A 23,869-nucleotide genomic window follows, 5' to 3' on the forward strand; every position below is an offset into this window, starting at 1 on the left:
TGTGTGTGTGTGTGTGTGTGTGTGTGTGTGTGTGTGTGTGTGTGTGTGAGAGAGAGAGAGAGAGAGAGCCGTCGTCGACCAGTACAGTCTCAATTTGAGAACACCCTTCTCCCCTGACAGGTGATGATGGCCGGTATCGAAATACACTCTACAGTCTTTGACCACGGCGGGTTTCTGAGCAGTACCAACAACGGGTCCACGTATCAAGTGGTGTAATCATCTCAACCAGTGAAATTCCACTGACAAATCACCGAGATACCCGGTTGATGGCTTGAGTTAGAACCAACTCGACTGTGTGATGGACGGCCATTCCCTCAGGGAAGCATGGAAGAAGAAAAAAGGTCCGCCTTCGAAAACCTCCCTACCTCCCTACCTCCCTACCTCCCCTCCCTCCCTCACCGATCGAGATGATAACCACGGGCAAGTCGGATCAAACAAGATAGACTTGGGGGGGGGGGGGGGGGGGGCATGTTGACTCATAGTCAGTATGGGAAATTCAGGAGTATCATAACCACAGTCGTATCTGGAATATGTCTTTGACCGTGGGCGATGGCAAATCTCGAAACCTCCTCCTCCTCCTCCTGCTGCTACTCTCCTTCTTTACTTTTCCTTTTTCGTTCCCATCTTCGTTCAATTTATCCTTACAATGTACTTCACAAGACAGTACAGACCGGTCTGTGAGAAGGCCTCCATGAAGAATTCAACAAAGAGAGTCTCAATGGCTTTTTTATTTGCAGAGATCAGTTTTCAAAATTTTAATTTTGATTTCATTCCGTATGTCGTCAATGTACCAGAAAACCTCTACGGCCGAACACTCGACTCTTGACACCGTACGCCTTGAGCCCCTTCATTGTTCTTTCTTTTTCGTCGTTGGAAATTTTTTATGAGGAAACTACAACTGCATGGCATCATCTCCAGCGGCATCGGCCTTGTCGTCGCCCCAGAGTCCATCAATCTTGAATTCTGCAGCCCATTCCTTGACAATCTCCTTTCTGTCGACGCCGGTAGGGAGAGTCTTTTCGTCTTCGGCTTCCGCCATCTGCATGTCCTGCGCGACCTTGAGAGTCGGTGCTTCGACCCATCCTTGGATCCTACCGTCCCTCCAGTCGGTGATGACCGCCATGGCAGCGGCGTTCAGGTTCGGAACACCACCTCGTCCAAGGCGGCCTCTCTTCCGAGCGACCTGAACCAAAAAGTCGGTCGTCCTGTCCCCTCGGCCGAAAGGACCAAGCGCGACCACCCCGTAGTGAGACAACAGCTTCTCAAAGAGGGCCTCTGACCCGGACAACCTATCGAGGAGCAGGCTCACCGCAGGAATAGGATCGGTGATCTGGCTGGGGGGGAGCGCATTCAGGAGAATCAACCTGGCCTCGTGTTCCGCTTTGCGTCGTTGCCTGCTTTCCCTGTCTTCGCCGTCCACCGCCGAAGGAAAGACTATACCGGGCGAGTCGAGGATTTTCAGCTTACTATCGATTTTGACTTCTCTCAGGCTGGTCGTCACCCCGGCTTCCGACCCAACCGGGCAGGCGAAGCTCTGGGTGCCTTTGTTCAACCGCGAGGTCAGGGCGTTGATGACCGACGACTTGCCCACGTTCGGATATCCAATGACACCCACAGAAATCGACCTCTTGAGTTGTTTGGAGGCCGCGTAACTCTTCAATGATCGCAAGAGCGTCTCGGACGTGGCTTTGAGAGTGAGCTGTTTGTGATCAAAAGTCTGCGCGTTCGAAGCGGGCGTCGACGCTCGCAGTGGTATCGTGGGAAAGTATCGTCGTAGATGTGTCAGCCAGCCTTTCAGGACAGGTGGCGGCACCAGGTCAATTTTATTTAGCACAAGAATCAAGCGTTTCGATCCTCCTTCGGCGGACATGATCTGTCGTTCGACCTCTCGCGATCGCGTCCCCTCGGGGTCTCGAGCGTCCAAGACGTACAAAACGACATCTGCAGCATCCAGGACTTGTTTAAAAATTTTGTCGAATGCTTTCCGTGACGAATCTGGGTTCCTGTGGTCGGCAGCCACGGTCTCGGAAAGTTGCACACCACCACTCTCGACATCGTCGTCATCGTCCCCTGAAACGTCTCCTGCGAGAGCACCTCCATCGTACTCTGCCGCTCGTGCCTGGGCTGATGCAACCAGGGCAGCTAGAGGATTGGAAGAGGTTTGTACATCATCGTCTTCGTCTTCGTCCATCTCCTCATCCAGCAGATCCTCGTCCTCTTCCATGAGATCATCCTCGTCCATGTCATCTTGATCATCTGCGGCGTTCTGTTGTTTGGTCTGCTTCTTCTTATCTTTTGCGGCATCCCGTAATCTCTGTGCATTCTCTGCCTTTTGTCTTTTCTTCTCTTCAATTTCTTCGAGGAGCTTTTCTTTGAAAGGAAAGAGGTTTGGGATACCCGGGTCCTTCTTCAGCCTTGATTTCCATTGTGGGTTCTGGTCACGGTCAGAAATGCGCCGATCAAGGGCTTGTTGTACGCTGTCGTACCTTTTTGTCTTCTTTTCTTGCCTTCCTCTGTTTGGCGGCACTCGCCTTTTCAATCTTGTGCCTTAATCGCACCGGCGTGCGCTTAGACTTGGAAACTGGTCACTGGTCAGTCAACACCGCAGAAGTCACCGTGGGTTGCATACATGATTTGACCATTGTTAGGGTTGGCCGATCGTGAACGCTGGTGGTTGATCTCCGTCTACAATACCCAAGTGTCAACGGCCAAAATGTTTGCCCAAAAATTCCACCGGCAGAACCTCGGCCATAATGTAGAGGAGGACAATGTCCCGCGGTCGACGTGCCCAAAAAGGAAACGATGCCGACCATGCAGCAGCATAAAAACGCCCCAACATCCAACAACTGTCGACGGGCACAAGGAGACGGCGTGGCATAGAATCGGTTGGTTTTCTTTACTTCAGTCTACGGACAGGACAGGACAAGTCAAGATTGCGTTTTTGTCCAAGTCCGACACAGGCGTGGCGTCATGGGGTCTGTCGAAGAGCATTCTTTTTCCGGGCCACCGCAAGTTCTTTCGGCTGGTGGGCTACTGTTTGATTTCGACGGTGAGCATCACCGTGCCTTGGGACTAGAGATGCTTTCTCACAATCTACGACAGGAACTATCATAGACAGCACAGAGGCAGTCGTCAAGCATTGGCACAAGGAGGCCGCAGCGATGGGGGTCGACCCGGAAGTAATTCTTGCCACTTCTCACGGACGAAGGAGTATCGATACTTTTATGGAGTTCGATCCTTCCAAGGCCAACTGGGAGTGTAGGTCGTTTGCACGGAAAATGCCGGTGGACACTGACGCGATAGCAGATGTCAACAGACAAGAAGGCCTCATACCAAAGCTGTTCGGCAAAGACGCCGTAGAGATCCCAGGTGCTCGAAAACTCTTGGACAGTCTCGAGGCAGTCAATGCGCCCTGGGCTGTTGTAACATCAGGGACAAGTGCTCTCCTGAATGGATGGATTGAAGTGCTCAAGATTGCCCACCCACGATGTCTGGTCGTTGCGGAAGACGTTGAGAACGGTAAACCCGACCCATCCTGTTATCTGCTCGGTCGCCAGCGACTGGGACTTCCCGAGAACTCGCCGATGATCGTCTTCGAAGACGCTCCAGCGGGTGTCCGTGCAGGTAAGGCCGCGGGATTCAAGGTCATCGGTCTGGCTACGACACACAGGATCTCCCAGTTGCAGGAGGCTGGCGCAGACTGGATCGTCGAGGACCTGAAGAGTGTGACGTTGAAGGGCCTCGAGCCAGATGGGAATGTGCAGATCGAAATCACCAATACATTGGTCCAAGCTCCATAAGACGGGACGGGGGATTTTCAAGATCAGTTGCTCATGCTCGTATTACCCGTATAGGGACTGAAAATGGTCCAGCATGGCGCAAGGAGTTATCATCCCATAGAACGGGTCGGTCATCACACCCAATAGATGGTAGTACATGGATATTGTATACGAGTATGTGGATCAAAGCTTGTGCAGCCTTGACGAAGCAGGCGCCCTGACGACGAAAGGTGTTTCGCCTGCAACAGCCTACGGAGAGTGCGTCGATCGTGAAGATCGATATGCTTTAAGAGCTGGCCAAATGTCATGTAGACTCCACAGAATTGTGGTGACATGGATAATACTGGGGAATATTGGGCTGCCTCGGTGATGTGAGGGGGTGGATTCAAGCTGGATTAGGAATGAGTCAGTAGATATGATGACACAGGACAAGTCTGTCCGAGATGTGAATAATGAACCTTCAGGCGCTCTGCTTCCTCTGTCGTGGGAAGCGGCGCAGCGGTAGAGGAAAAAGCCTTTATGTTTCGATAAAGGCAAATCGGGTCTCGTGTCAATCGCATGGTGAACCTTGATCAATTGGCAACGAGAGCTACACCTCGTTTGAGCGGATTAAAAGTCCTTTTGGGCGCTCCAGAACCAATGTCACCGAACCATCACTTCAAACGTCGAACAGGTGACGAACCTTTGCCGCTGGACAAAGCGTTGGATGTGGCCAGTGCATTCAGTGAGCACTGAGCAGTACGACGCTGTGATAGCGATCCTTGACGAATGACTTGACGTAGATCCAGCGGGATGCGGAAGAAAAGACAGTGATTGGATGGATGCCGAGTAATAGTGTGCGATTCGTGTCTGAGGTCTTATCGCACAGACCCTTCGACTCTTCGCAGTCTATCGGACAATGCGAGTACTGTATCGATGATGGATGCGCCCCGATCGACAAGGTGACAGCAAATAGAAACGAACAGACGATCACATTGGAGACCCGAGTACTTCGTACACTTCGTCGGGGTGGTGATTTGTGATGTTTGGCACCAGAAAAGCAAGTACACTGTCGATCTGCCAAGGACGAACTCGGAACCATGAGCGAGCATGCTCGAAAAGGGGAAGACTGATCCGTACGAGGAGCTCGTACGGAACAAACGTACCAGCACGGAGAATCAGCGAAGGTTCTTGTACCGTAGTAAGCCAACTCATGGTGGTCGATACGAGTTTAGGAGAGACCCCGACAACGTGAACGGCTGATTGGCGGACACTGAAATCAACCGGAAAATTAAGAAGGTCCAGGCAATTCCAGGGCTCAGCCGGGTTCACTGGGTGGCCAGCAGATTTAGCGAACAAGAGCGGGATTGTTTGCTTTTGGAGGAGCAGCCTCTGCCCAGAGAAGGAATCGCTTACTAGAGCCCTGTGGGCTATCCGCGGCCGTTACTGGGCCTCTTGTCCTAAACTCTGAGGTATCCCCAAAGGACCGAAGGCTTGAGTTTGCTACTTCGGATGGCAAGACCTGGGACTCTCCAGGAGAGGCCTGCGATTTCGGATACGCTAAGAAAATGCCCCGAGACAGTAGAGGGAGATTACTGTCTTTGATTTTGTACTCCCGCCCCATCTTAAGATTTACGTGAATCTGGTGAAAAGTTGGAACATGGCCAGCTGGACCGCCGTGTGGTGAGTGCCACAGCTTGCCCCTGCATAGTGGGTGAATGGCATCGAGAAAAGCGCATGTATGAATCCGAGGTGTGATATAGAAGCGTGAGGAGGGGCTGGCCTGGCCAAACAACTGGTCGACTGGGGTTCAGCAGGGCCAGCGTGTAACAAAGCCGTGCGAGTGGTGCTTCACTGACGTGCCCTGTGGGTGTGACGGGTGATTTTAGCAATGTGGGCATGGAGTGGATGACGAGACCAAGAGGCGCCTTTTCTGTGCTGGAGTGAGCGCAACTTAGGTCACCCAGGGTCAGCTGCTTTTAGAGACCAAACGCTGCACTCGCAAAGCCACCGACGCAGGTACCAGATTGTGTTGTGCATCTCTAGGTGCAGGCCGACCCGAAGCAGGGGTAGGGGGAGGATGAAAGTACTCCGTCCAAGGTGCCACAAACCATGAAGTCGGAAATCGACCATTCTCACAGAGCCCCAAACATGACGAGGCTATCCCCTTGTACATACAGTAGGATCGTCATACCACTGAATATCTCTTGGTTGGTATGATGGGCCTGTATACCGACTATTGACCTGCCTGTACCAGGACCCTGGGGGAACAGGGCAATGACGAACGGAGAGGAGCGCATGATGTGACTGGGTGGTGGATTGGGCTCGAGGCCAGTGCAAATACGAACCTAGTAGGGTAGTGAGGGCTCTGCCCGAGGAGGCTCCAGGCGGACTGGGCGGGCTGAAAGGGCCGCGAGGAGATGCCGCTCTGGTCCGGGAATTGGTCTCTCTCATCCATGACAACGAAAGTACTCGCCCTGTCGACCGCACTGCCTTCTGTAGCATCCCAGGTCGGTATTCGTCCTCGCACAATACATGGATATTGTAGGTACTGTACTTGTAGTTCTGTGCCTCCTCGTACAGCCCGAGACGTAGCAAGGCCTGAGAGCCCGAGGCTTCGAAACGTTGGACCTCCTCTTGCCCTGTGCACGCCGTCTTGATGCTGACGGCAACGGGAAGCACGGGAGTCAATGTCGCCATCACACGCATGTTGACGGGGAGATCGCCACGGAGATTTAGTATGATGCTGATGTCGGTCGAGGCGACAGCACCTTGCCGTTTGCCAGTGCGTGTTCCACAGCGCATCTTTTTCTATGCTCAGATATCGCATTTGCACAGAACAATATCGCACGTCACACAAGAGAAACTCCATGTCTCGCTTTCCGACCAAGGGTTCGTGTGGCACTGGGCTGAGACTGCCGGGCTGAGGTGGTCTGAGGAGCCAGGATGGTGAAGCTTGTTGGTGGTGGTGGGCACCAGGCAAACTTCTCCCCACCGGCACCTGCAGCAGGGTGAGTTGTTGGCGCTGTTCTGTTCCTGCATTGGCGCCGAACCAGTGCCTCAAAGGGGACATGAGATGCGCCTGTTGACACGCAGCCAGCCAGCCAAATGGGAGGCAAGGAGAATGCCGAAGTCCTTGACACAAACCGAATTGTCTGATGCGAGGAGCGCATGTGAGGGATGGAGAGGTTCATGCGCCACTCGCTGCAAGGCCGGATACTGCGCCGTCAACGGCGCCACTGTGCGACAGCCTGACAGGAGAGTCGAGTCTAGGCTCTCCCACTCAATCCCCGAGCAGGCCAAGCACCCGTTCTCTGTTTTCCCGAGGCGCCCAGATACGCTGAAGAGCGCCTAGAGAGCGCCTAGAGTCGCCCCGAATGCCCCCAGCGCCGTTGTCTGGGGCCTTCAGTGACTCAGTGACGCCTCTCTCCAGGGCGCCATCGAGGTTCCTGCGGCGACTCTGGGACTCCCTCGCCCATTCTTCCGCCCTCTTTGGTGCGACAGAGCGCGCATCTGCGGGCGTAGATTGTGCCGGCTCCCTCCATCTGTCCATCTCCACCGTCTATCTCAGGTCCCCAGAAGCTCGCTGTACTGGCACAGTCGAAGCCACTGTGCCACTGTGCCACAGCTGAAAGATTGCACACTGTAGAATCGCCGCTGAGCCCATCCCCACCGTGGCTCCCAAGCTTTGCTGTGGTCGCTCTCCACCGTCGTCTATTATCTGCCCACACGAAACCTTGCAAGGTTGTTCCACTGTGGTGTTGGTCCAATGGCCCGTCTCCCACCCGTCCCCATTCGGTGCGTCTCGCAATCCACTTTTCTCTCACTCTCTTCTCTAGGCTCTCGCTGAGTCCCCCACAGGCCCTTGCTCTGGTCTTCAGCGAATGCGCAACCGCACACAGGCTCATCAGTGGGCGAAGAGATGTGCACGTCCTGATATCGAACCTCGCGGCGCATCGGCAAGCCGCCAGGGGACGTGCGCCCTCTGTTGCTCCAGCTGTTTCCCTGTCATCACCCATTCGCAACCGACCGTCAACTTTCAAAAGCCTGATATCTCTTTCAAACAAATCCGAGACTGGCTGACCTGGTTCATTTTCCCACCGTCCTCCCTTGACCCCGGTCGCTTGATCTCGTTAGTTCTCGCCTCATCCCTCGCGAGTCCGCCTCTAAATCTAAAAAATTCCCGGTCGTTTGTCCACTTGGCCAAACTATACTATTCTCTCTCATCACTTGGACACCCGAGTACCTCATCATCACAGTGCCCGACTGCCTACCTCGACCGCCAACAGTGCCATCGCCCGTCGACCACGAGTGCACCTCAGGCGAGGTCTTTGACGCTGTCGGCCTCTGCACTCTTCTGGCAGAAGGGGCCCGTTCGAGAGACTCGCGACCGTCCACAACTCTTTCCTGCTGCAGACGTTCGCTCCTCGGGTGCGGCCTACGATTTATCCATCTTTCCTCACGAATTCCGCAGCCGCAGTCGCTCGTTAGTATCATCTGAAATGCCCTCAACTTGAGTGAACACAAATCCACCAAGAAGAGTCGAGAGCACGAAGTAAACAATAACATTGGCTCCTCATGATGGATTATATGCAGGAACCCTTCGCCTTCCCGGCACAACACCAGCCGCAAATGTACTACCAGGCGATACCCTATCCGCCCTCCTACATGGCCCATCCTCAACAGCCACTCGATGACTTGTATCCTTCTCTTCGCTACAATGCTAATGATTATGCCGACTACATGGCGTCGGGAATGATGGCCGATGATTTTGGACCGGAAATGGAAGAGATCTCGACTCGTCCCAGGCTCACCAAAGAGCAAGTCGAAGTTCTAGAGGCTCAATTTCAGGCCAATCACAAGCCCAATTCCCAGGTCAAAAGACAATTGGCCATCCAGACCAACCTCAAATTCCAACGTGTAGGAGTAAGTAAACTCTTCCCCGTCATGCACTGTGCACGCAACTGACAAGTGGTAGAACTGGTTCCAGAACAGACGAGCCAAGGCAAAGCAGCAGAAGCGCCAGGAAGAGTACGAAACTCAAAAGGCGGCCGAGAAGAAAGAACCGACATCTGGTGAAACAATCAAGACTCCAAAACCTCGGATCGCATCGCCAGTCCGCTCCGTGTCTTCATCGCCCAGGAAAGCATCGATTCCGGCTCGCGACAGGACACCTTCTCCCACGAAGAACCATGACAGTGCCAAAGAGTCGAGCTGGGATTCCCTTCAAGCTTCCCTTCAGCGAACTCTCGGTCACCCGAAGGCTCACCAACCCGAGCCAATGGCACAGCAAAAAGTGCTCATGATTCCACCGCAAATGCCTCAACCTGTGCGACCTATAGCAGTACAGCTGCCATTGCGAGTCAGTCCTCACCGGGCCAATGCGTCATTGCCAAATAACTTGCCGGCGTGGACTTCAAGTGCAGTACCGCAGCATTCCCCGATAACCTTACAGGACAACACTTTCGACTTTGGTTTTGATGACGACCAGATCGACGTACAGAGGAGTCTCCAGGATGCCGCTCTGGTTGACTCGTTCATTAACCAGGAATCATATGTCAGTCCGGAGGACCTCCATGGCGCATTGACAACACCAAAGGGAGGGCCCCTTCAGCAGAATGACGCGGTTGACCATGTACCCTCGCCCGGATTCAGCTTGCCTTCATATCCTGGCTCCCGCCGCCAATCGACCGCCATTACAGACGAGCTGTCGCACAATTTCGGAAACTGCGCCCTCGCCAGTAGTTCTCCCAATGGGATGGCTCGGCGTCGACCTTCTGAACCTATCCAACATCCATCTAGCGGGCCTTTGGATATCGCTGCGCGAAGGAAACGACCGCGTCCCACACCCTTGGCTTCGGCCTCCCTGCGCAGTCGATCCTATGGAGCCCTCACATCAGTGTCGCCTACTTTCCGACCCAGTGCCGCCGCTCCTGCGATGCCTCATTCCATCCGCCACGTTAAGTCTGCCGGTCAAGCTCTAAACTCGCGCTATGCCGGGATCCGCAAGGCGAGCTCTGCCCAACGGTCTCCCATTACTCCTAGCTTTGCCGAGACTCAGGCCTTTAGTCATTTGATGGCACAACAGGCCCTGAATGCGCAGACTCTGGCAGACTTTCCTGCTCCCGCACTATCACCAGACATTGTTTCCAGTGCACATATGACAGACCCTGAGAAAAACCCATTCTTTGGTCACAATATGGACATGTCTGGTCAATACTCCTTGCAGGGACAGACCTTTCCCGCCAGCACGGCATCGCCACCGATCACTCCCCTTCCTTCGGATTTCATGATGGCACGGGGAACTTCACAACAGTCACTCGTTCCGCCTGCGTCAGCTCCTCCGCAATACGCCTCCTTTCCAGAATACACCCCACCTTACTCAGCCGGTCCCCTGACCAACAGCAGCTGGTCAGATGCATTGACATCTCCCGAGGTGACGTCGTTTCCGCCGGTGACTTACGTTCCTTCCTTGAATTATTCGCAGCAAGGAGACGCCCTTTCGGGTTCTTTTCAGCAGTTTGTCCTGCCGTCCGATACCACCCCCGATATAGACTTCGAGGCTCAGATGGAGCAAAAGAAGACGGAGTTTTACATTCAAGAATTTCCGAATCAGAAAGAAGAGCACGCTCATGTCGCTCAACAGCTCGCGCAGCAAAAGCCCAAGAATTACGTCTTTGCAAACACCGCGCCTCAAGACTATACAGGCGAATGAGCAATAATCGAATCGACTCACTCGTCACGGCTTATCTAACTACGTGTATTTTACCTATAGTTTCTCCTTGTATATTTGTTTGAGCGTTCATAATACCGATGGAAGGTATGTGTCATTACAGGCGTTTTCCATAGGACGAAGGGCAAGATGGACAGGTACGAAACCCTTACGAGGACCAGGACTAGAAATGGGTCCATGATGTTGGCAGGTACCAGTGCTGCCTGGCTAGATACGTTATGGGTAATTGGAGCTGACGAAGGATATGTGGGTTTTGAACACGATGGGAAGGAAGGGAGCAGCCTCTGGAATTGGACAATGTAAATTTCAAATTACCTCTAGAGTCTTTCATCCTGTAATTGACCGCATCGATTGTATTATGATTAAGTTTCTAAACGCTTCATCTGACATGTCCCAAACGACTACGATCCGAATGACACAACGAACTCTCAGCTCTGGACGAGGCTGAGGTCACATGTCAGGCTGTGGCATTATCCCGCCTCGTTTACACAATCTCGTCATGACTTTCTCCGCCTTCATTCCTTGCTGTCCTCTTCCATCCACAAAACCTCGGACACAGGCGCTCGAACCGGATTCCCGCCTTTGTCCAGGCTATCTGGGGGAAGGCCGTTCGTGATCCGTTCCAATCAGATGCGATCTTTGCTCCTAGCCAGGGACCAGGTACATGCTTCTCCCCTGATTGATGACCACATCAACTGCCCAGGCTGCATGGATCTAGCTACACAGGGCGGAAGTATTGAGATGTAATCAACCGATCGGCTTCACACTTCGCCTACGATGCGCCGGGCTGCTACGACCTTGTCTTTTTGGCATCTCTGTCCGTTGGAACAGAAGCCAGCCTCACGAGGGAGACAACTGCGCAAAAAGACATGGCTAAAACCTTGGGGCATATCAGCATTGGGACGAGAAAGAGACAGCCAATTACTACGAAGAAAATCGGAACAGTAAGCCCCAGCTTTCTAAGTGACTGCACGTCTTTTTTTTTTGGATCCGATTGATTTGGCGTCCCACTCTCTCCCATTCCTGACACTTCGATTCACCTATACCGCCTTTTCATTGACCTCATCACCGGCCGAGTGCTCGACAACAGAGGTCCCTGTCGAGTTCCATCCACCAAAGGGATCAGGGGAGGTGAGAGACGCTTGTGCTCTGTTCTCGGGTCATGACGTTTCGCATCTGGGTATACGAGTACGACATGGCATATTCCTGGCCACTAGGCGGCCATAGCCCGAGCCTCACTCTGTCTTCCCACTCCGATGTAATGAATGGTGCTTGCCATTTTCTCCGGCGATCTCCATGGATCTTGTTCCCGTCCACGAGCACACGGCTCATCTCAGATCTATTGAGACGTCGATCATCTGGCGGGGGGTTTCCACAACAATACGTCTTTTCAAGTCAGAATCTCCCTCTTTCGTGACACTACGGGCCCTGTTGCCTGATATTTTGACGTCAATTCCCATTCCTGCCCCGGAGATCAGATCTCATTACCCCATTGTGCTTCGATCCAGCTAAGGCAACACAGACACGGTTGCATGAGATCGATGATTCATTAAGGACAATTTACAGGACGAGATGATGTATCTTTTCTTTTCTGTTTTGACGATGAACCAGGGGAAACTGGATGTCAACGACGTCAGGGAAGCGATGATGGAGCGGTGAGAGTCGTCTATAAGAACAGGTTGTCCTTCGCAGCAACTTGGGAATGTTTTCTCCTCTTCTTCATCATCATCAACAACAACAATCAGAACAATCAATCAACCTCAAAAACATCAATCAAATTAGATCTCTTTATCACCCTCACAACCAATTTCTCAACATGTCTGACTACAAGCCAACTGGTATGTTTGTTTTTCCTTTAAGCGGAGCTTCACAACACTGGTCTCTCTCTCTCTCTCTCTCTGTCATGGATGGCTGGTACCCTCGTGGACATGCCAGCCATGTCGACTCGACGATTCCCGTGTCATGAATAATAACATACCCTGGCTAACCCCTTTTCTTTTTTCCTTTTTGGTTTACAGAACACGATGGTCTCCGCAAGGACGGCCAACCAGACCAGCGCGTCCAACAGGACAGCTTCGCCCACGGCAAAGTCGACCCCCACGAGGCCGGCAAGAAGGGCGGTCAGTCTTCTGGTGGCTCCGGTGGAAACAGCGGCAGCGGCACCGGTGGTGGCAGCGAGAACCCCCAGGGTGCTTCGAACCTCGGCGGCGATGGACTCCGCAAGGACGGACAGCCGGACCAGCGCCTGAAGCAGAACAATTAGGGAAATGTAATTTCACTTCCGCGCCATTTTTGAGGGAGGTCTTGTCTACTACGTGCGTGGAATCCCCGGCTCACGTTTACTGGCATCATGTCGGTGAGTTTTGAATGAATGGAAGGGAAAAGGGAAGGGAAGTTAAGGGGGAGGAAGTGACGGACCTTTCGGATGTGACGTGTGTGTGTGTGTGGTGATGTATTGTGCAGAAGGGGTTTTCTCATGTCGATTGAGTACCTTCGGTGAAGTAAAGGTGTGTGCGCTGTGTTCTTGTGTTCTTACGTTGTCGGACGATGATACCGTGTCCGGTGACTTTTAAAAATAATCCAGAATACGAAATTCTCTAGCACGCACACCTCACCCATACACGAGTATTTGTCTTGTATCCTTGTACACCACTCCAGTGTGCCAGTCATGTTTGATAGATATTCCAGGTGCTGTACCATCGTATCTTTATTTCGTACTTAGGAGTAGATACTTTGCCAGTGTGCCTAATTGGGGGTTTTAACATGAAGCTAAACCACATAGTTGGCCTGGTTCCTGCAGGGGGGGTTAACCTGCCTTCACCACGTCCGCGTTGACGGGGCGTTATTGTCGTCGTCGTTGTTGTACCCGTACATCTTGATCCCATCGACTTCGTCGTGGTTATCTCTTGTTCGGGTTCCGAACCAGTCGGTACAGGTACGACTGCGAGGACGAGTACGGAGAGTAGTACCTCGCCTCCGGCCAGCGTCGTTGTCGTTGCCGTCAGGGGGATCATTCCTCCTCCTCCTCATCCTCCTCCCTCCCCGTGAGAACAATCCACACTCTTGCATCGTCGTCGTTCCTCCGTATTCACGGTCATGGTGGTTTCTTGACGGACGCATGGTGGTGGTGGTATTAGCGGTAGTACCAATTTGACTCTCGGTTGCGTCAACTTGCCGCACACCGTTACCATCACCACCACCAACACCACTTCCTACTCCTCCTCCACCTCCCCTTCCACCGATACCACCACCGACATCATAACCACCACCACCACCTCCTCCTCCTCCTCCCCATATCCCTCCCCAGCCACGTCTCCCGGTTCGTCTCTCGAGTACAAACGCAGCCACACCTCGTCGTCTGATCCTCTCTCTAAACTGCACTCTTTCAAACTCGCGCTCCTGCATATCCACCTCACGCCGACGACGGAGATACTTGATCCACCCTGCCCCCAGGACCAGGGTCAAGACACCACTGACGGTCCAATAGATCCAGAACGGACGCGCCACGATGACGTTGCCGTTGCCCCCATCTTGCGGCGGCGGCGGAGAAGGGAAATTGAAAATGGGCGTCTGGAAGAACGACGCGACAAACGTACCGGGCAGGAACAAAAGCGATATGAAAGCTATGGTCATCATGGCCGTATTGTTGTTGCGCCCCTGCCACGCCAGTTCGTTGTTGATGTCGGCGATTGCCAAGCTGGCGCGCGAGTCGCGTTGCGTCGTGAGTTGAAACACTGAGTTCATGGCGTTTTGAAGACGTTCGGTCAGGGAGTCGGCGTCAAAGAGACTAAAACAAAAAAAAAGGAACAAATCAATATTGTCCTTCCGCGCAAATAGTAAGATCAATTAAACAAACTGTCGACTTACTGGACAAAAGTATAGTCCCACATGACGTCCATGTATAACTGCAACTCGTCACATTCACGCATCAAACTTTCAAAATTGGTCGCTTGGCCGTCCAGACTCAATCGGTAGCCCGCATTGCATCTCGATATGAACTTTATCTGCTGCTGGAATGTCCGTAGTCGGAATTTGATGTTGGTTAATTTTCCCGAGAGCAGATTGAATCCCTCGACAGCCTGGTCCAGGGCGTCGCCTACGCCACGGCCAGGCTCGGCGCGGTCAAGCATCCAGTTCCACGTAGGAAAGCCGATGGCCTGCTCGAGTTCGAGGGTCTCGCGGTTCATATCGTCGAGCATATCGAACGTGAAACTCAGTGAGATCTTGGTCTTGACGAAACCCAGAAGCATTGGGTGCGCAAGGTGTTGTTGCAGTCGGACGAGGTCCGCGAGTACTTCGGTCTTTCTCTGGTCGCCATCCCCTTCTCTATGCCACATGATGGCCGACGTATGCTTGAATATAGGACAGAACGACCACGTTATCGTCCAACTCGTTCCACTGCAATAATATTTCGTGCATCTAGAAGTTATATTTGTTGATGAAGAAGTGTTGTTTGTGGTGTAGGTGGCCGGAATACAAACGAACGTGATGTGGCCTCGAAGGTAGCTACCGAACGAGGCTAGAGGAAGATCCATGCCTTGGAGAAGGTCGAGGACGAAGTCGACATCTGTTTGACGTTGCTTGGTTTCATTAGGTGCTGGGTAAGGGAAATATGCAGGTGGTGGTGAAGACACACTCGGTGCCTTTTTGGCCGTCGATTGGTTGCGAGTCTGGAGAAGAACCAGTTTCATCGTACCATGGTCTCGGTCGGATCGGGGACAGGGTTGATTGAGCCAGTCGACAAGGTCGTGAGGCGAGATGTTGGAGTCCAAGGGAGTTGTCGACAGGTCGTCCGTTGGGCGTGGCAGCTCAAAGGTATGAACCTGTCGGTGGCCATTGTATAGTTGGAAGTCGGCGGGAGAGACGATAAGGCTGTCGAGGCTGCCGGCGCCCATATGTCTTTGTGAGTGCTGATCGCTGATGAATACTAGTCTCAAGTCAAGTCTGGGAGTCTTTCGTAGTTGAGACGACCGTACGGTATGCGTAGGTCGTCTTTGACGATATATAAGACATGGGCATGAGTCAAGGAGAGTAGAATGAAAGTAAGTCCGTGGTCTTGCATCGTTTCGGCGGACTCCGAAAGAGCTCTCTGTCTTGAACAAGGGCGAGTCAGAAGTGAACAAAAGAGCACGATCGTGTATAATGGGCATCAACACCGTAGGTCAAGATGCGAAAGGCAGCTTCGGCTCATCAGGCAGAAAGCGCCCTGTTTCTTTTGGCTCCGTCGTCAGCACCGCCTCGCACGTGGGGGAGTCGTCGATTCACGCGGCTTGTAACTTCCGAACAGCTTCTAGTGCGAGTGCGAAACGAGAGCGCGAGAAGTGAAGCGATTGACTCGATGTCCCAAGGGCGTGATTGGCTTTGGACCTGACGCCAGACGCTCGGCGGCGTGGGGGAGACACGGCCAGATTGTAGCGTCCATCGTCATGGCTGGTGTCGCGAACCAGCCGAGGTGTTGATCAAAGGCACAAGAAGGACGAAAAGGCAACCAGCGGAACCACATTGGGCTATTGCAGCCCCGTTCCATCAAGCTACACAAGATCCCGAACTCTCATGAGATAGCTTTGGCGTCGGCTTACAAATGCTGGCAATCGAAGTGGATATGAACCGGGCAGAGAAGGTTATCGCAGGATCAGGCGAGAGGAAGTCCAAGGATCCTTCAGCCCAGCCATCAGATTGACAAGACGTATATTATTCATAACTATATCTCATCCAAATCCCCATAATCCACATCACATTGTCGCTTTCTTTCAGTCATACTCGTAAGAATTTCACATCTACTGTGCCCTTGCAGTCGCTGTAACATAAATCGCTAGTAAAAACGACGAGAAGATCGATTGCCGGTAGAAGCATCAACAGTCGACACATCTGTCATTCGAATCAACGTCAGATAACCACTTCGACAGAGAAGAGTGGCATAGTGCCAGAGAGGTGGGCATTAAGTTGTAGTACGTGAGGTGCTGGGCAACACACATCGGCCAGTTTTCACCTTGTTTCCATACCTTGTTCTGCCACTGGTTTCCTCTTGAACAGTTTGCCTAGTCCTTTCGACTCCTTTCCGGGCGGCGTCGTGGTCCTCGGCGCGCCATTCACAGGTATGGCGGGTTCGTGGTAGGAGGTTGCATCGACAGGAGTGTGTTCATAGCCTGGCCATCCTCCTGGGACGCTCTCCATCTCGGCTCGGCCTTTCTGCACAATCTCATCGTTCCGAGCATTCTTTACGGCCGCCTTCTCAGCATTCTTGGACGGGAATCGCTTGTCGATGGTGGAGCTGAAAGTGCCCCGAAGAGTTTCTCCTACGCCCTGTTCCCAAAGGTCAGCATTGACTCGCAATTCGGGATGATAGACCCAAACACTTACGTGAATGCCTTTGGCGGCTGCTTTCAGGTCGTTGATCGTACTCTGGTTATGTTTCATAGGCTGGTCCATCGTCTTCAGAGACGATCGCTTGGGGTAGCTGTAATTGGGCCGTGAAGGACTTTCGGGCGGCGTCATCCCTGTGCGTCCTGCGAAGTGACTGTCTACAGGGCTCACCGGGGCGTCGTCGACAGGCATCGCTCCAGGCATAGCCCGACGCATCTCTCCAGATCTGCGCATGGCACTTTTGACTGGAACAGGAGGTGTGTCTGCGGACAATCGTCCATTGGATACTGGCACCCGCCCTCCCGGGGCTGTGCTTGTAGAGATGGTGGCAGGCGGGACAAGGCCCTCGTGCTCGGATGGTCCAGCAGGCATTTCCTGCAGCATAGGCCGGTTGGGACTACGCTGGACCTCTCTCTGGACCTCCTTTTGCACATCTTGTTGCCTCCTCCCGCCTTTTGTGGTTGTTGTAGTGGTTGTGGTTGTGGTGGTCGTCACGACTGTCACCACCTCGCCCGTGTCTTCGTCAAAGACCTCGCCGGTGGAGGGTCTGAGAGCCAAGTTGCGGTCCTGGTCGATGTTGGCGATCTCACTGTTCTTTTCGGCGGAGATGACTTCGGGAGTTTCTTCTCGCGCCACGGGGCCATCCGCACTATTGGCTTCTGAGCTCCCGTACGCAGAATCGGGAAGAGGCTCAGGGCGTTCGGGGGTCTTGTCTCGTTTGCCGAGGAGGCGGCCGAGGCTGCGATGCTTCTTTTTCGCCTCTGTCTGGGAGTTGGACATGACTGTAGCAGTATGGGACATTTCTCACATCGATGAGGAGTGCAGGAGCAGACAATACAACGAGCAAGAAGCCGAGTTGGGGGCGGCACAGGACACAATCCAGGGTTTGGGTCTCTCATTCTACCCAGTTGATGTGCGATGATGTCATTCGGCCGGCCTCGTCACCACCGCGCCGCTTGACACCGGGGGGGCGCAGGCGAACGATGCCCAGCGAATCTACAGCGAGTGAGACCTGCATAATCCTGCCTGTAGTCACCAATCGTCCTTGCCCTCGTCCTGCTCGTCCACATATCAGGCCGGTGCCGTTGGGATCGTCGGCCGTCGCCGCACCTTTGCATACGCAGCGTCCAACTCCAGCTCAATGTCGCAGCGACACTTGAGCTCGCAGATGTATGGCCAGGTGCATTTCTCCCCCCGAGCACTCCACGCTCGAAGCATTTCTGCATTGGGGTTGTTGAACAAACTAAACAGGTCCCCCGGCTTGATGCCAGGAGTGATTGAGATCTTTGACCAGGACGCGAAGCTCGGCACCACCTCGTCAACTAACACTCGTTGTAGCCAAGTCGGGAGAAGACCGAAGCTGTTCAGCACTTCAAGCCAATGCAGAAGCTCGTCCATACACACCCGCACCAGCTTTCCCAAAGGTTGATGATGGTCGGCGAACTTTTGGATCTGAACGAATGGAGCAACATAAGGTCTCGTCTGCGAGACGATAAAGTGGTTGACATTGAACAATTCTCCAATCCGTGTCAATGGTGCTTCTGGATGCGCAGTGCCTTGTCTGGTGCATCCTCTCTCTGAGAAGTCGGCAGCAAAGTGCGTCCTGATGGCACCGGTATCGCTTTTGCAAAAGAGGTGCACGGGAGCATACATGTCCTTCGATGTCGCGATAGATGCTGTGACTGCAGACCACAGCAGCACGTGGGGCGCCGTGATGTAGTTGAGGAGCTGAGGGGTTCCAGCCACTTCTGACATGGCGATTGTGATATTCAAAATGCGTCCGGTCTTCGCATACGCTTCCTCGAACGTGATGTCGCCGAGGTTGTCTCGCGCACAGTCTCTTAGTACATTGATGTCAAACAGGTGCTTTGTGGTGCGGTATCTTCGGTAGCGTCTCACGGCACTCGCCAGGAAAGATGAGCTCATCCAACTCTTGAAATGGCCATTGATCTGTCTTGATTCGGCCCGAACAAAAGAATCCAAATTGATGTGCATGCTGTCGAGAACGGTAGGAAGGTTCTCGTTCGGGGTGGCACTGATGAGCGCAGCGACCAGAGCCCCAGTACTCGTGCCGATGATGATCTGAGGAAGAAGCCTTTGCTCGAGCAACGTTTTGACCACTCCAAAATGGCACATGCTGATCATGGCGCCTCCTTGCAAAACGAGACTGGTGCGGCCAAGAGCAGTCCTCATGTCGCTAAGTGCTTGTCGCTTTTCCTGTGCTGACACCAGGGTGCTAACGTTGCCGGTTGACGTCTGGTTGGCAATCTGAACAATGCAGAGTCTCACTTCCAATATGTATTCGTGGATGAGTCGCTTTGTCTGCACCTGAGATCGGAGATACAAAGCGGGCGATAGAATGCGGCCCATGTTGCGAGAACTCTGAGCTCTCAGCTGACTGCAGAGGCCACGATCGTCGCCGAGTCGTCGACATCGCTCAAGATCTCTTCTCAGACTCCTGACGATTTGCCAATCGTAGCTTGGATCGCGGTCGGTGTTGACCCAGTCGTCGGCGCCATGTATCGCGTCATATGTATATTGCCAGGCACGCCAGTCATCATAGGTGGCTGCCGTGTTTGCGTCTTGTGTTGACTGTGGTTTGATCCAGGGTTCGAGCCACAGCCCGAGGACACAGTACCTAAGAATGGTCCAAACTTCTCCCAGACACCGGGCTAAGGCGTTCATGATGAGGCAACGGGCAGTCCCACATCATTCTTGGTACAAGGTCATCGCTGCTGAGGGGGAGAGACACAAGAATAAGTTGCGGTTGATGGATAGAGACATACGGACGCAGCATGTGAAAATGAAGTTCTGGCCCCCCTCCGAGGCTTTCCTGGCAAGGCTGAAAACGGAGAGCTGTCATTGGTCAGAGGACACCCCTCAGACTCGTACTCGTATTCCAGCTGGACTTCAGTCTACTGTACGTAGTGTCCGGTCGTTCGTTTCACTTCATTCAAAGCACCTCTCCGGTCGCCGTCCGTCCAACAGTCGCAGGGACTTCAAGAATGTGTAAAAGCATCTCTCTTACTCGCTGGATGCAGCCCCCCGCACTTTACTAAAGTACGGGACCCTTGCAAGCCACGTCCGGATAGACTCGAGTCGCCGATATCGGTGTCGACTGGTGACTCGACAATACATTCATTTGAGGCCTAGGTATTCGTATACTCGTACCTGTACGGTATAAATATACACGCAACGGCCTCGAGGAGCTGGAAAATGATATCCTTCTCCGTCTTACAGACTCGGTAAATCGTCTCTGCCGATCCAGACGCCCGGCGACTTGTTTGCTGCACATCCTTTCAGACATCCTGTCCTCCCTGGCTACGAGTAGTTGCGAGTCGTGAGCCCAGCGCAAAGGAATACAATCATCACGATGACATCCAAGAAAGAGCAAGCGTCCTACACGCATGGCCACCACAGCTCCGTGGTGAACGACCACGCCCGGCGCACGGCGAACGACTCCGCAGCGTTCCTCATCCCACACATCCGGCCGACGCACAAGATCCTCGATCTGGGCTGCGGGCCCGGCACGATCACCGCGGACCTGGCGGCGCTCGTGCCCCAAGGGAGCGTCGTGGGAGGCGACGCCGTCTCCTCCGTTCTCGAGCAGGCGTCGTCGCACGCGGCGTCGAGGGGCCTCGGCAACGTGTCCTTCCGGACGGTCGACGGCAACGACCTCCCCTTCGCCGACGACACGTTCGACGTCGTCTACTGCCACCAACTCCTGCAGCACGTCAAGGACCCCGTGGGCATCCTCCGCGAGATGCGCCGCGTCGCCAAGTCCGACGGCGGCATCGTCGCCGCCCGCGAGGCCGACTACGCCAGTTTCGCCCTCTACCCTTTCCCGCCCGAGATCAGACGCTGGGCCGAACTGTACCAGCTCGTGGCGCGGGCGAACGGCGGCGAGCCCGACGCGGGGCGCCACCTCCACGTGTGGGCGCGCAGGGCCGGGTTCGCCCCCGGCGAGATCACCCCGAGCTGGAACTCGTGGCGCTACGCCGGCCAGAGGGCCACGCAGTTCAGCCTCTCGTGGCACGGCCGCATCTTGCAGCCCGGGTTCATGGGCACCGCGGTGCGCGAAGGCTTCAGCACCGACGACGAGATCGGATCCATTTCCGAGGCGTGGAAGAAGTGGGGCGAAACGGAGGACTGTATGATTGCCATTCCGAACGGCGAGGTGTTGTGTCGAAAGCCTTGACGTTCCAGAAAAAAAGACAAGGCCCCCTTCAAGTCCTCTTTCTCTTGTTTCTTTTTGCCGTGTGCAAATCAAATTGTCTGTTTACCTACCTAGGAGGTTGTTGGGTACGAGGTACATACAGGGTGGAGACTACCCCCTTTGAGATGTTCTGATCAAGAGACGAACCCGTACGTACGTACGTACAGGGCGGAAAGGAAATGGTCAGAGACCAACGGAGTCTTCTTCAGAAAGGGGGCATGCCACCCCCCTGGACAACTGAAAAAAGACTTTCCCGTCTTAACCAGACGGCATCCACAAGATACCTCGAAGTAAAATGCAACTCAGCGAGCAGACATTCAGGTCAGGTAAGGTACCTAACACGGCGACACGACGAAACCAATCCAATCTTCAGCTTTGATTACTCGGTTTCTTATTTGCTATAAAAGCAAACTACTCATCGCCAACCTGATACAAGTCTTGAAATGCCCGTTAAATACACTGTGGTTGCAATGATAATACACAAGTCATCTCTAGGGCTTATTCTCCGGCTTCATCAAGTACCTAGATAGCTTGCCTCATGAAGCTCCTGTACTTTTGTGTCCGTATAGGGGCTTGCTAGTCTCAGGCCCTACCGTCGTGGCCTCTGAGGAAATGCGCTTTATGAAATGGTAATGTACACGCCGCCTGCCTTGCCTGACCAAGGGCGGTATTCTAAATTTCCCCGTCGGAACGCTTCGTGCTCTTAAAGTCAGACCGACAAGTCGTTACTAGTGCAAAGTATTGACCTGTGCTTCCCAAAATCCCGACGGCAACTTGGGAATGTTAATCCTGGGAAAGCTGATCCCACTTCCGCTCGAAGTGTCCCTTTTGACAGGTGGACGGGAAGGCGAGGGCGTGGAGGGCGGCGATTTCGAGCGCCCTCGGTGCACTTCTATCCTATTGTCCTTGACGTTATCGAATGTTGTCAAACTCCCATCGAAGCCCTCTTGATCGGAAGCCGTCTGTTGGGAACTGTCTTCATGATCCGGGGCCAATTGCAGAGGTGGAGTGATGATATCTGGTTTCTTGACGCTTTCTTCACTCCTCCTCTCGCTTCCTTCACCCATAGCCTCTGCTATCTGACCATCATCGATAGGCGTTTGTTTCGGCGTGGGTAGAAACGCAGGGACAACACCACCGGCCATTCTAGCCCAGAAAAGCCGCTCTCTCAATCTCACCAGCTCTTCCCATGCATCTTCCTCGTCCTTCTTATCACCGACTTTGACTACGCCTTCCCGCACCATGCGCAGATACGCTACTAGGTCACCAACGCCACGGACTTTTTCGAGGCAGAGCATGCATATGGACCACTTCGTCGCTCCCTCACCTTCATGTACTCGCATCGCATGCGTTCGAGGATTCTGGCCTTCCTTTCGACTTTCTCCGCATATGGCGCAGGGAGTGTACCGCCCGTACAGCCGAACGGAAGATTCTGGTATAGGCTCAACGATCAAAGTCGACTCGCCAAGTGCTGAGAGTATACTCCGTCGGTTTAGCCATGACAGTGTGGGTGAAAGGTCAAGGCGCAGAGTAGGCTCTATATCCTCGACCAATATACGCTTGTAGAACTTGGTATCCTTCAAGGCCGTTGGACCCTTTCCGTCTGGATTCGGACTAAATGACCCTGGGATGTTTGGAGAATTTGCTAATTTTGAAGTTGCCGACTGGGGAAGCTGGGTGAGATTTGGATTCGAAGTATTACTTAGCGAACCAAGACCCATGACATTAAGGCCGCCGTAAGAGCCAGAACCTGCCCGGGAGGGGGCATGAGAAGGATTATGAGATCGATAATGAGCCGTCTGAACGAGGCTCCGGAAGTCTTCGTATGCCGGTATATCTATTCGACACAGTGGCTTGACTAGGTGCGTCAGCGTTGTTGATGGACTCGGCTGTACTTCTCCCTCTGCGCTGACGGGTGAGAGATTCATTGCCTCGAGCAGGCGGGCGAGGCTGCCCTCATCTTTTGCTGCTGCGGGACTTGAGGGTGCCAAAGATACTCTCGGTGAGTCTAGCTCTCTTCGATAGTCTGGGCTTGACCCAATCTGTTGCATCAGGGTTTTGAGCTCGGTAAGTTGCTCGCTCTGCGATGCAATCAGCGCCTCCCCGTCCTTGATCTGATCTCGAAGTTGCTGGTTCTTCTTCTCAATGACTTCCCTGTCCCGGTTTGCGGAGGCGACCATTTTGTTGGCTTCATCAAAAAGCGATGCCGTTAGGGTCTCCAATTCAGATTCGATCCCACGCTTCTCTTGTTGAATGATTGCTTTCTGTTTCTTCTCCTCTGCTAACTCGGCAAACAATTTGCTATTCCGCTCATCCACAGTGTCTCTCAGCTTCTCTTCATATGCTCTCGCTTCCGCTTCTAGTTCGAGAATCCTCGTCCTCGACGCTTCCAGTTCTTGTCTTGTCTGCGCCAGAGTGTCGTCTAACTTGGTTTGGTGGTTGATGGCACTTATCAATTTGTCGCTTAGCGCGGCTACTTCGCTGTTGAGATCGGGGTGTTTTGAGGACGCAGAATCTGGTCTCGAGAGATCTGTTGTGCTTGCTGTCCTTGGGTCTGCAATGGTCCGGAACGAGGTCTCCGGAGAAGCTCCATGAGGGTTATCGGGAGGTGATTGTTCGACGGTGGCCATTGTGCGAAGGCTCGAGGCTGATTTCGCCTTGGACACTTTATTGCGTGGCAAGGAATTGAGTGCAGGACCAAGAGAGATGGACCGCGAGTGTGTCGGTACTCCGTGTGCTCCTAGGAGACTGCCATGATGAATCCAAGCATTCATCTGCGAGTGTTTCTTGAGGTCAAGA

The 23,869-nt window shown here is 53.5% G+C and overlaps 9 protein-coding genes across 9 annotated transcripts; 4 read left to right on the forward strand and 5 right to left on the reverse strand.

The window, feature by feature from the left end:
* Nucleotides 1-892: 892 nt before the first annotated feature.
* Nucleotides 893-2,642, reverse strand: PV08_07785 (uncharacterized protein; the record flags this gene model as incomplete). The annotated part of the gene is made up of 3 exons (XM_016382112.1): nucleotides 893-2,434; nucleotides 2,487-2,581; nucleotides 2,630-2,642. The coding sequence occupies 3 exons, from the start codon at nucleotides 2,640-2,642 to the stop codon at nucleotides 893-895; spliced, it is 1,650 nt and encodes a 549-aa protein (XP_016235214.1).
* Nucleotides 2,643-2,970: 328 nt separating this feature from the next.
* PV08_07786 (uncharacterized protein) lies at nucleotides 2,971-3,800 on the forward strand (the record flags this gene model as incomplete). The annotated part of the gene is made up of 3 exons (XM_016382113.1): nucleotides 2,971-3,049; nucleotides 3,103-3,258; nucleotides 3,307-3,800. 3 exons carry the CDS (start codon nucleotides 2,971-2,973, stop codon nucleotides 3,798-3,800), a joined length of 729 nt encoding a protein of 242 aa, XP_016235215.1.
* Nucleotides 3,801-8,339: 4,539 nt separating this feature from the next.
* Nucleotides 8,340-10,473, forward strand: PV08_07787 (uncharacterized protein; the record flags this gene model as incomplete). The annotated part of the gene is made up of 2 exons (XM_016382114.1): nucleotides 8,340-8,684; nucleotides 8,737-10,473. 2 exons carry the CDS (start codon nucleotides 8,340-8,342, stop codon nucleotides 10,471-10,473), a joined length of 2,082 nt encoding a protein of 693 aa, XP_016235216.1.
* A 1,834-nt stretch (nucleotides 10,474-12,307) lies between these two features.
* Nucleotides 12,308-12,754, forward strand: PV08_07788 (uncharacterized protein; the record flags this gene model as incomplete). Its single annotated transcript, XM_016382115.1, has 2 exons — nucleotides 12,308-12,329; nucleotides 12,510-12,754. The coding sequence occupies 2 exons, from the start codon at nucleotides 12,308-12,310 to the stop codon at nucleotides 12,752-12,754; spliced, it is 267 nt and encodes an 88-aa protein (XP_016235217.1).
* Nucleotides 12,755-13,308: 554 nt separating this feature from the next.
* Nucleotides 13,309-15,386, reverse strand: PV08_07789 (uncharacterized protein; the record flags this gene model as incomplete). Its single annotated transcript, XM_016382116.1, has 2 exons — nucleotides 13,309-14,278; nucleotides 14,359-15,386. 2 exons carry the CDS (start codon nucleotides 15,384-15,386, stop codon nucleotides 13,309-13,311), a joined length of 1,998 nt encoding a protein of 665 aa, XP_016235218.1.
* Nucleotides 15,387-16,476: 1,090 nt separating this feature from the next.
* PV08_07790 (uncharacterized protein) lies at nucleotides 16,477-17,634 on the reverse strand (the record flags this gene model as incomplete). Its single annotated transcript, XM_016382117.1, has 2 exons — nucleotides 16,477-16,794; nucleotides 16,852-17,634. 2 exons carry the CDS (start codon nucleotides 17,632-17,634, stop codon nucleotides 16,477-16,479), a joined length of 1,101 nt encoding a protein of 366 aa, XP_016235219.1.
* Nucleotides 17,635-17,925: 291 nt separating this feature from the next.
* PV08_07791 (uncharacterized protein) lies at nucleotides 17,926-19,539 on the reverse strand (the record flags this gene model as incomplete). The annotated part of the gene is made up of 1 exon (XM_016382118.1): nucleotides 17,926-19,539. The coding sequence occupies one exon, from the start codon at nucleotides 19,537-19,539 to the stop codon at nucleotides 17,926-17,928; it is 1,614 nt and encodes a 537-aa protein (XP_016235220.1).
* A 688-nt stretch (nucleotides 19,540-20,227) lies between these two features.
* PV08_07792 (uncharacterized protein) lies at nucleotides 20,228-21,052 on the forward strand (the record flags this gene model as incomplete). The annotated part of the gene is made up of 1 exon (XM_016382119.1): nucleotides 20,228-21,052. The coding sequence occupies one exon, from the start codon at nucleotides 20,228-20,230 to the stop codon at nucleotides 21,050-21,052; it is 825 nt and encodes a 274-aa protein (XP_016235221.1).
* Nucleotides 21,053-21,798: 746 nt separating this feature from the next.
* PV08_07793 (uncharacterized protein) lies at nucleotides 21,799-23,700 on the reverse strand (the record flags this gene model as incomplete). The annotated part of the gene is made up of 1 exon (XM_016382120.1): nucleotides 21,799-23,700. The coding sequence occupies one exon, from the start codon at nucleotides 23,698-23,700 to the stop codon at nucleotides 21,799-21,801; it is 1,902 nt and encodes a 633-aa protein (XP_016235222.1).
* Between the last annotated feature and the right edge of the window lie 169 nt (nucleotides 23,701-23,869).

Source organism: Exophiala spinifera (assembly GCF_000836115.1).
Source record: "Exophiala spinifera strain CBS 89968 unplaced genomic scaffold supercont1.5, whole genome shotgun sequence".
NCBI lineage: Eukaryota > Fungi > Ascomycota > Eurotiomycetes > Chaetothyriales > Herpotrichiellaceae > Exophiala > Exophiala spinifera.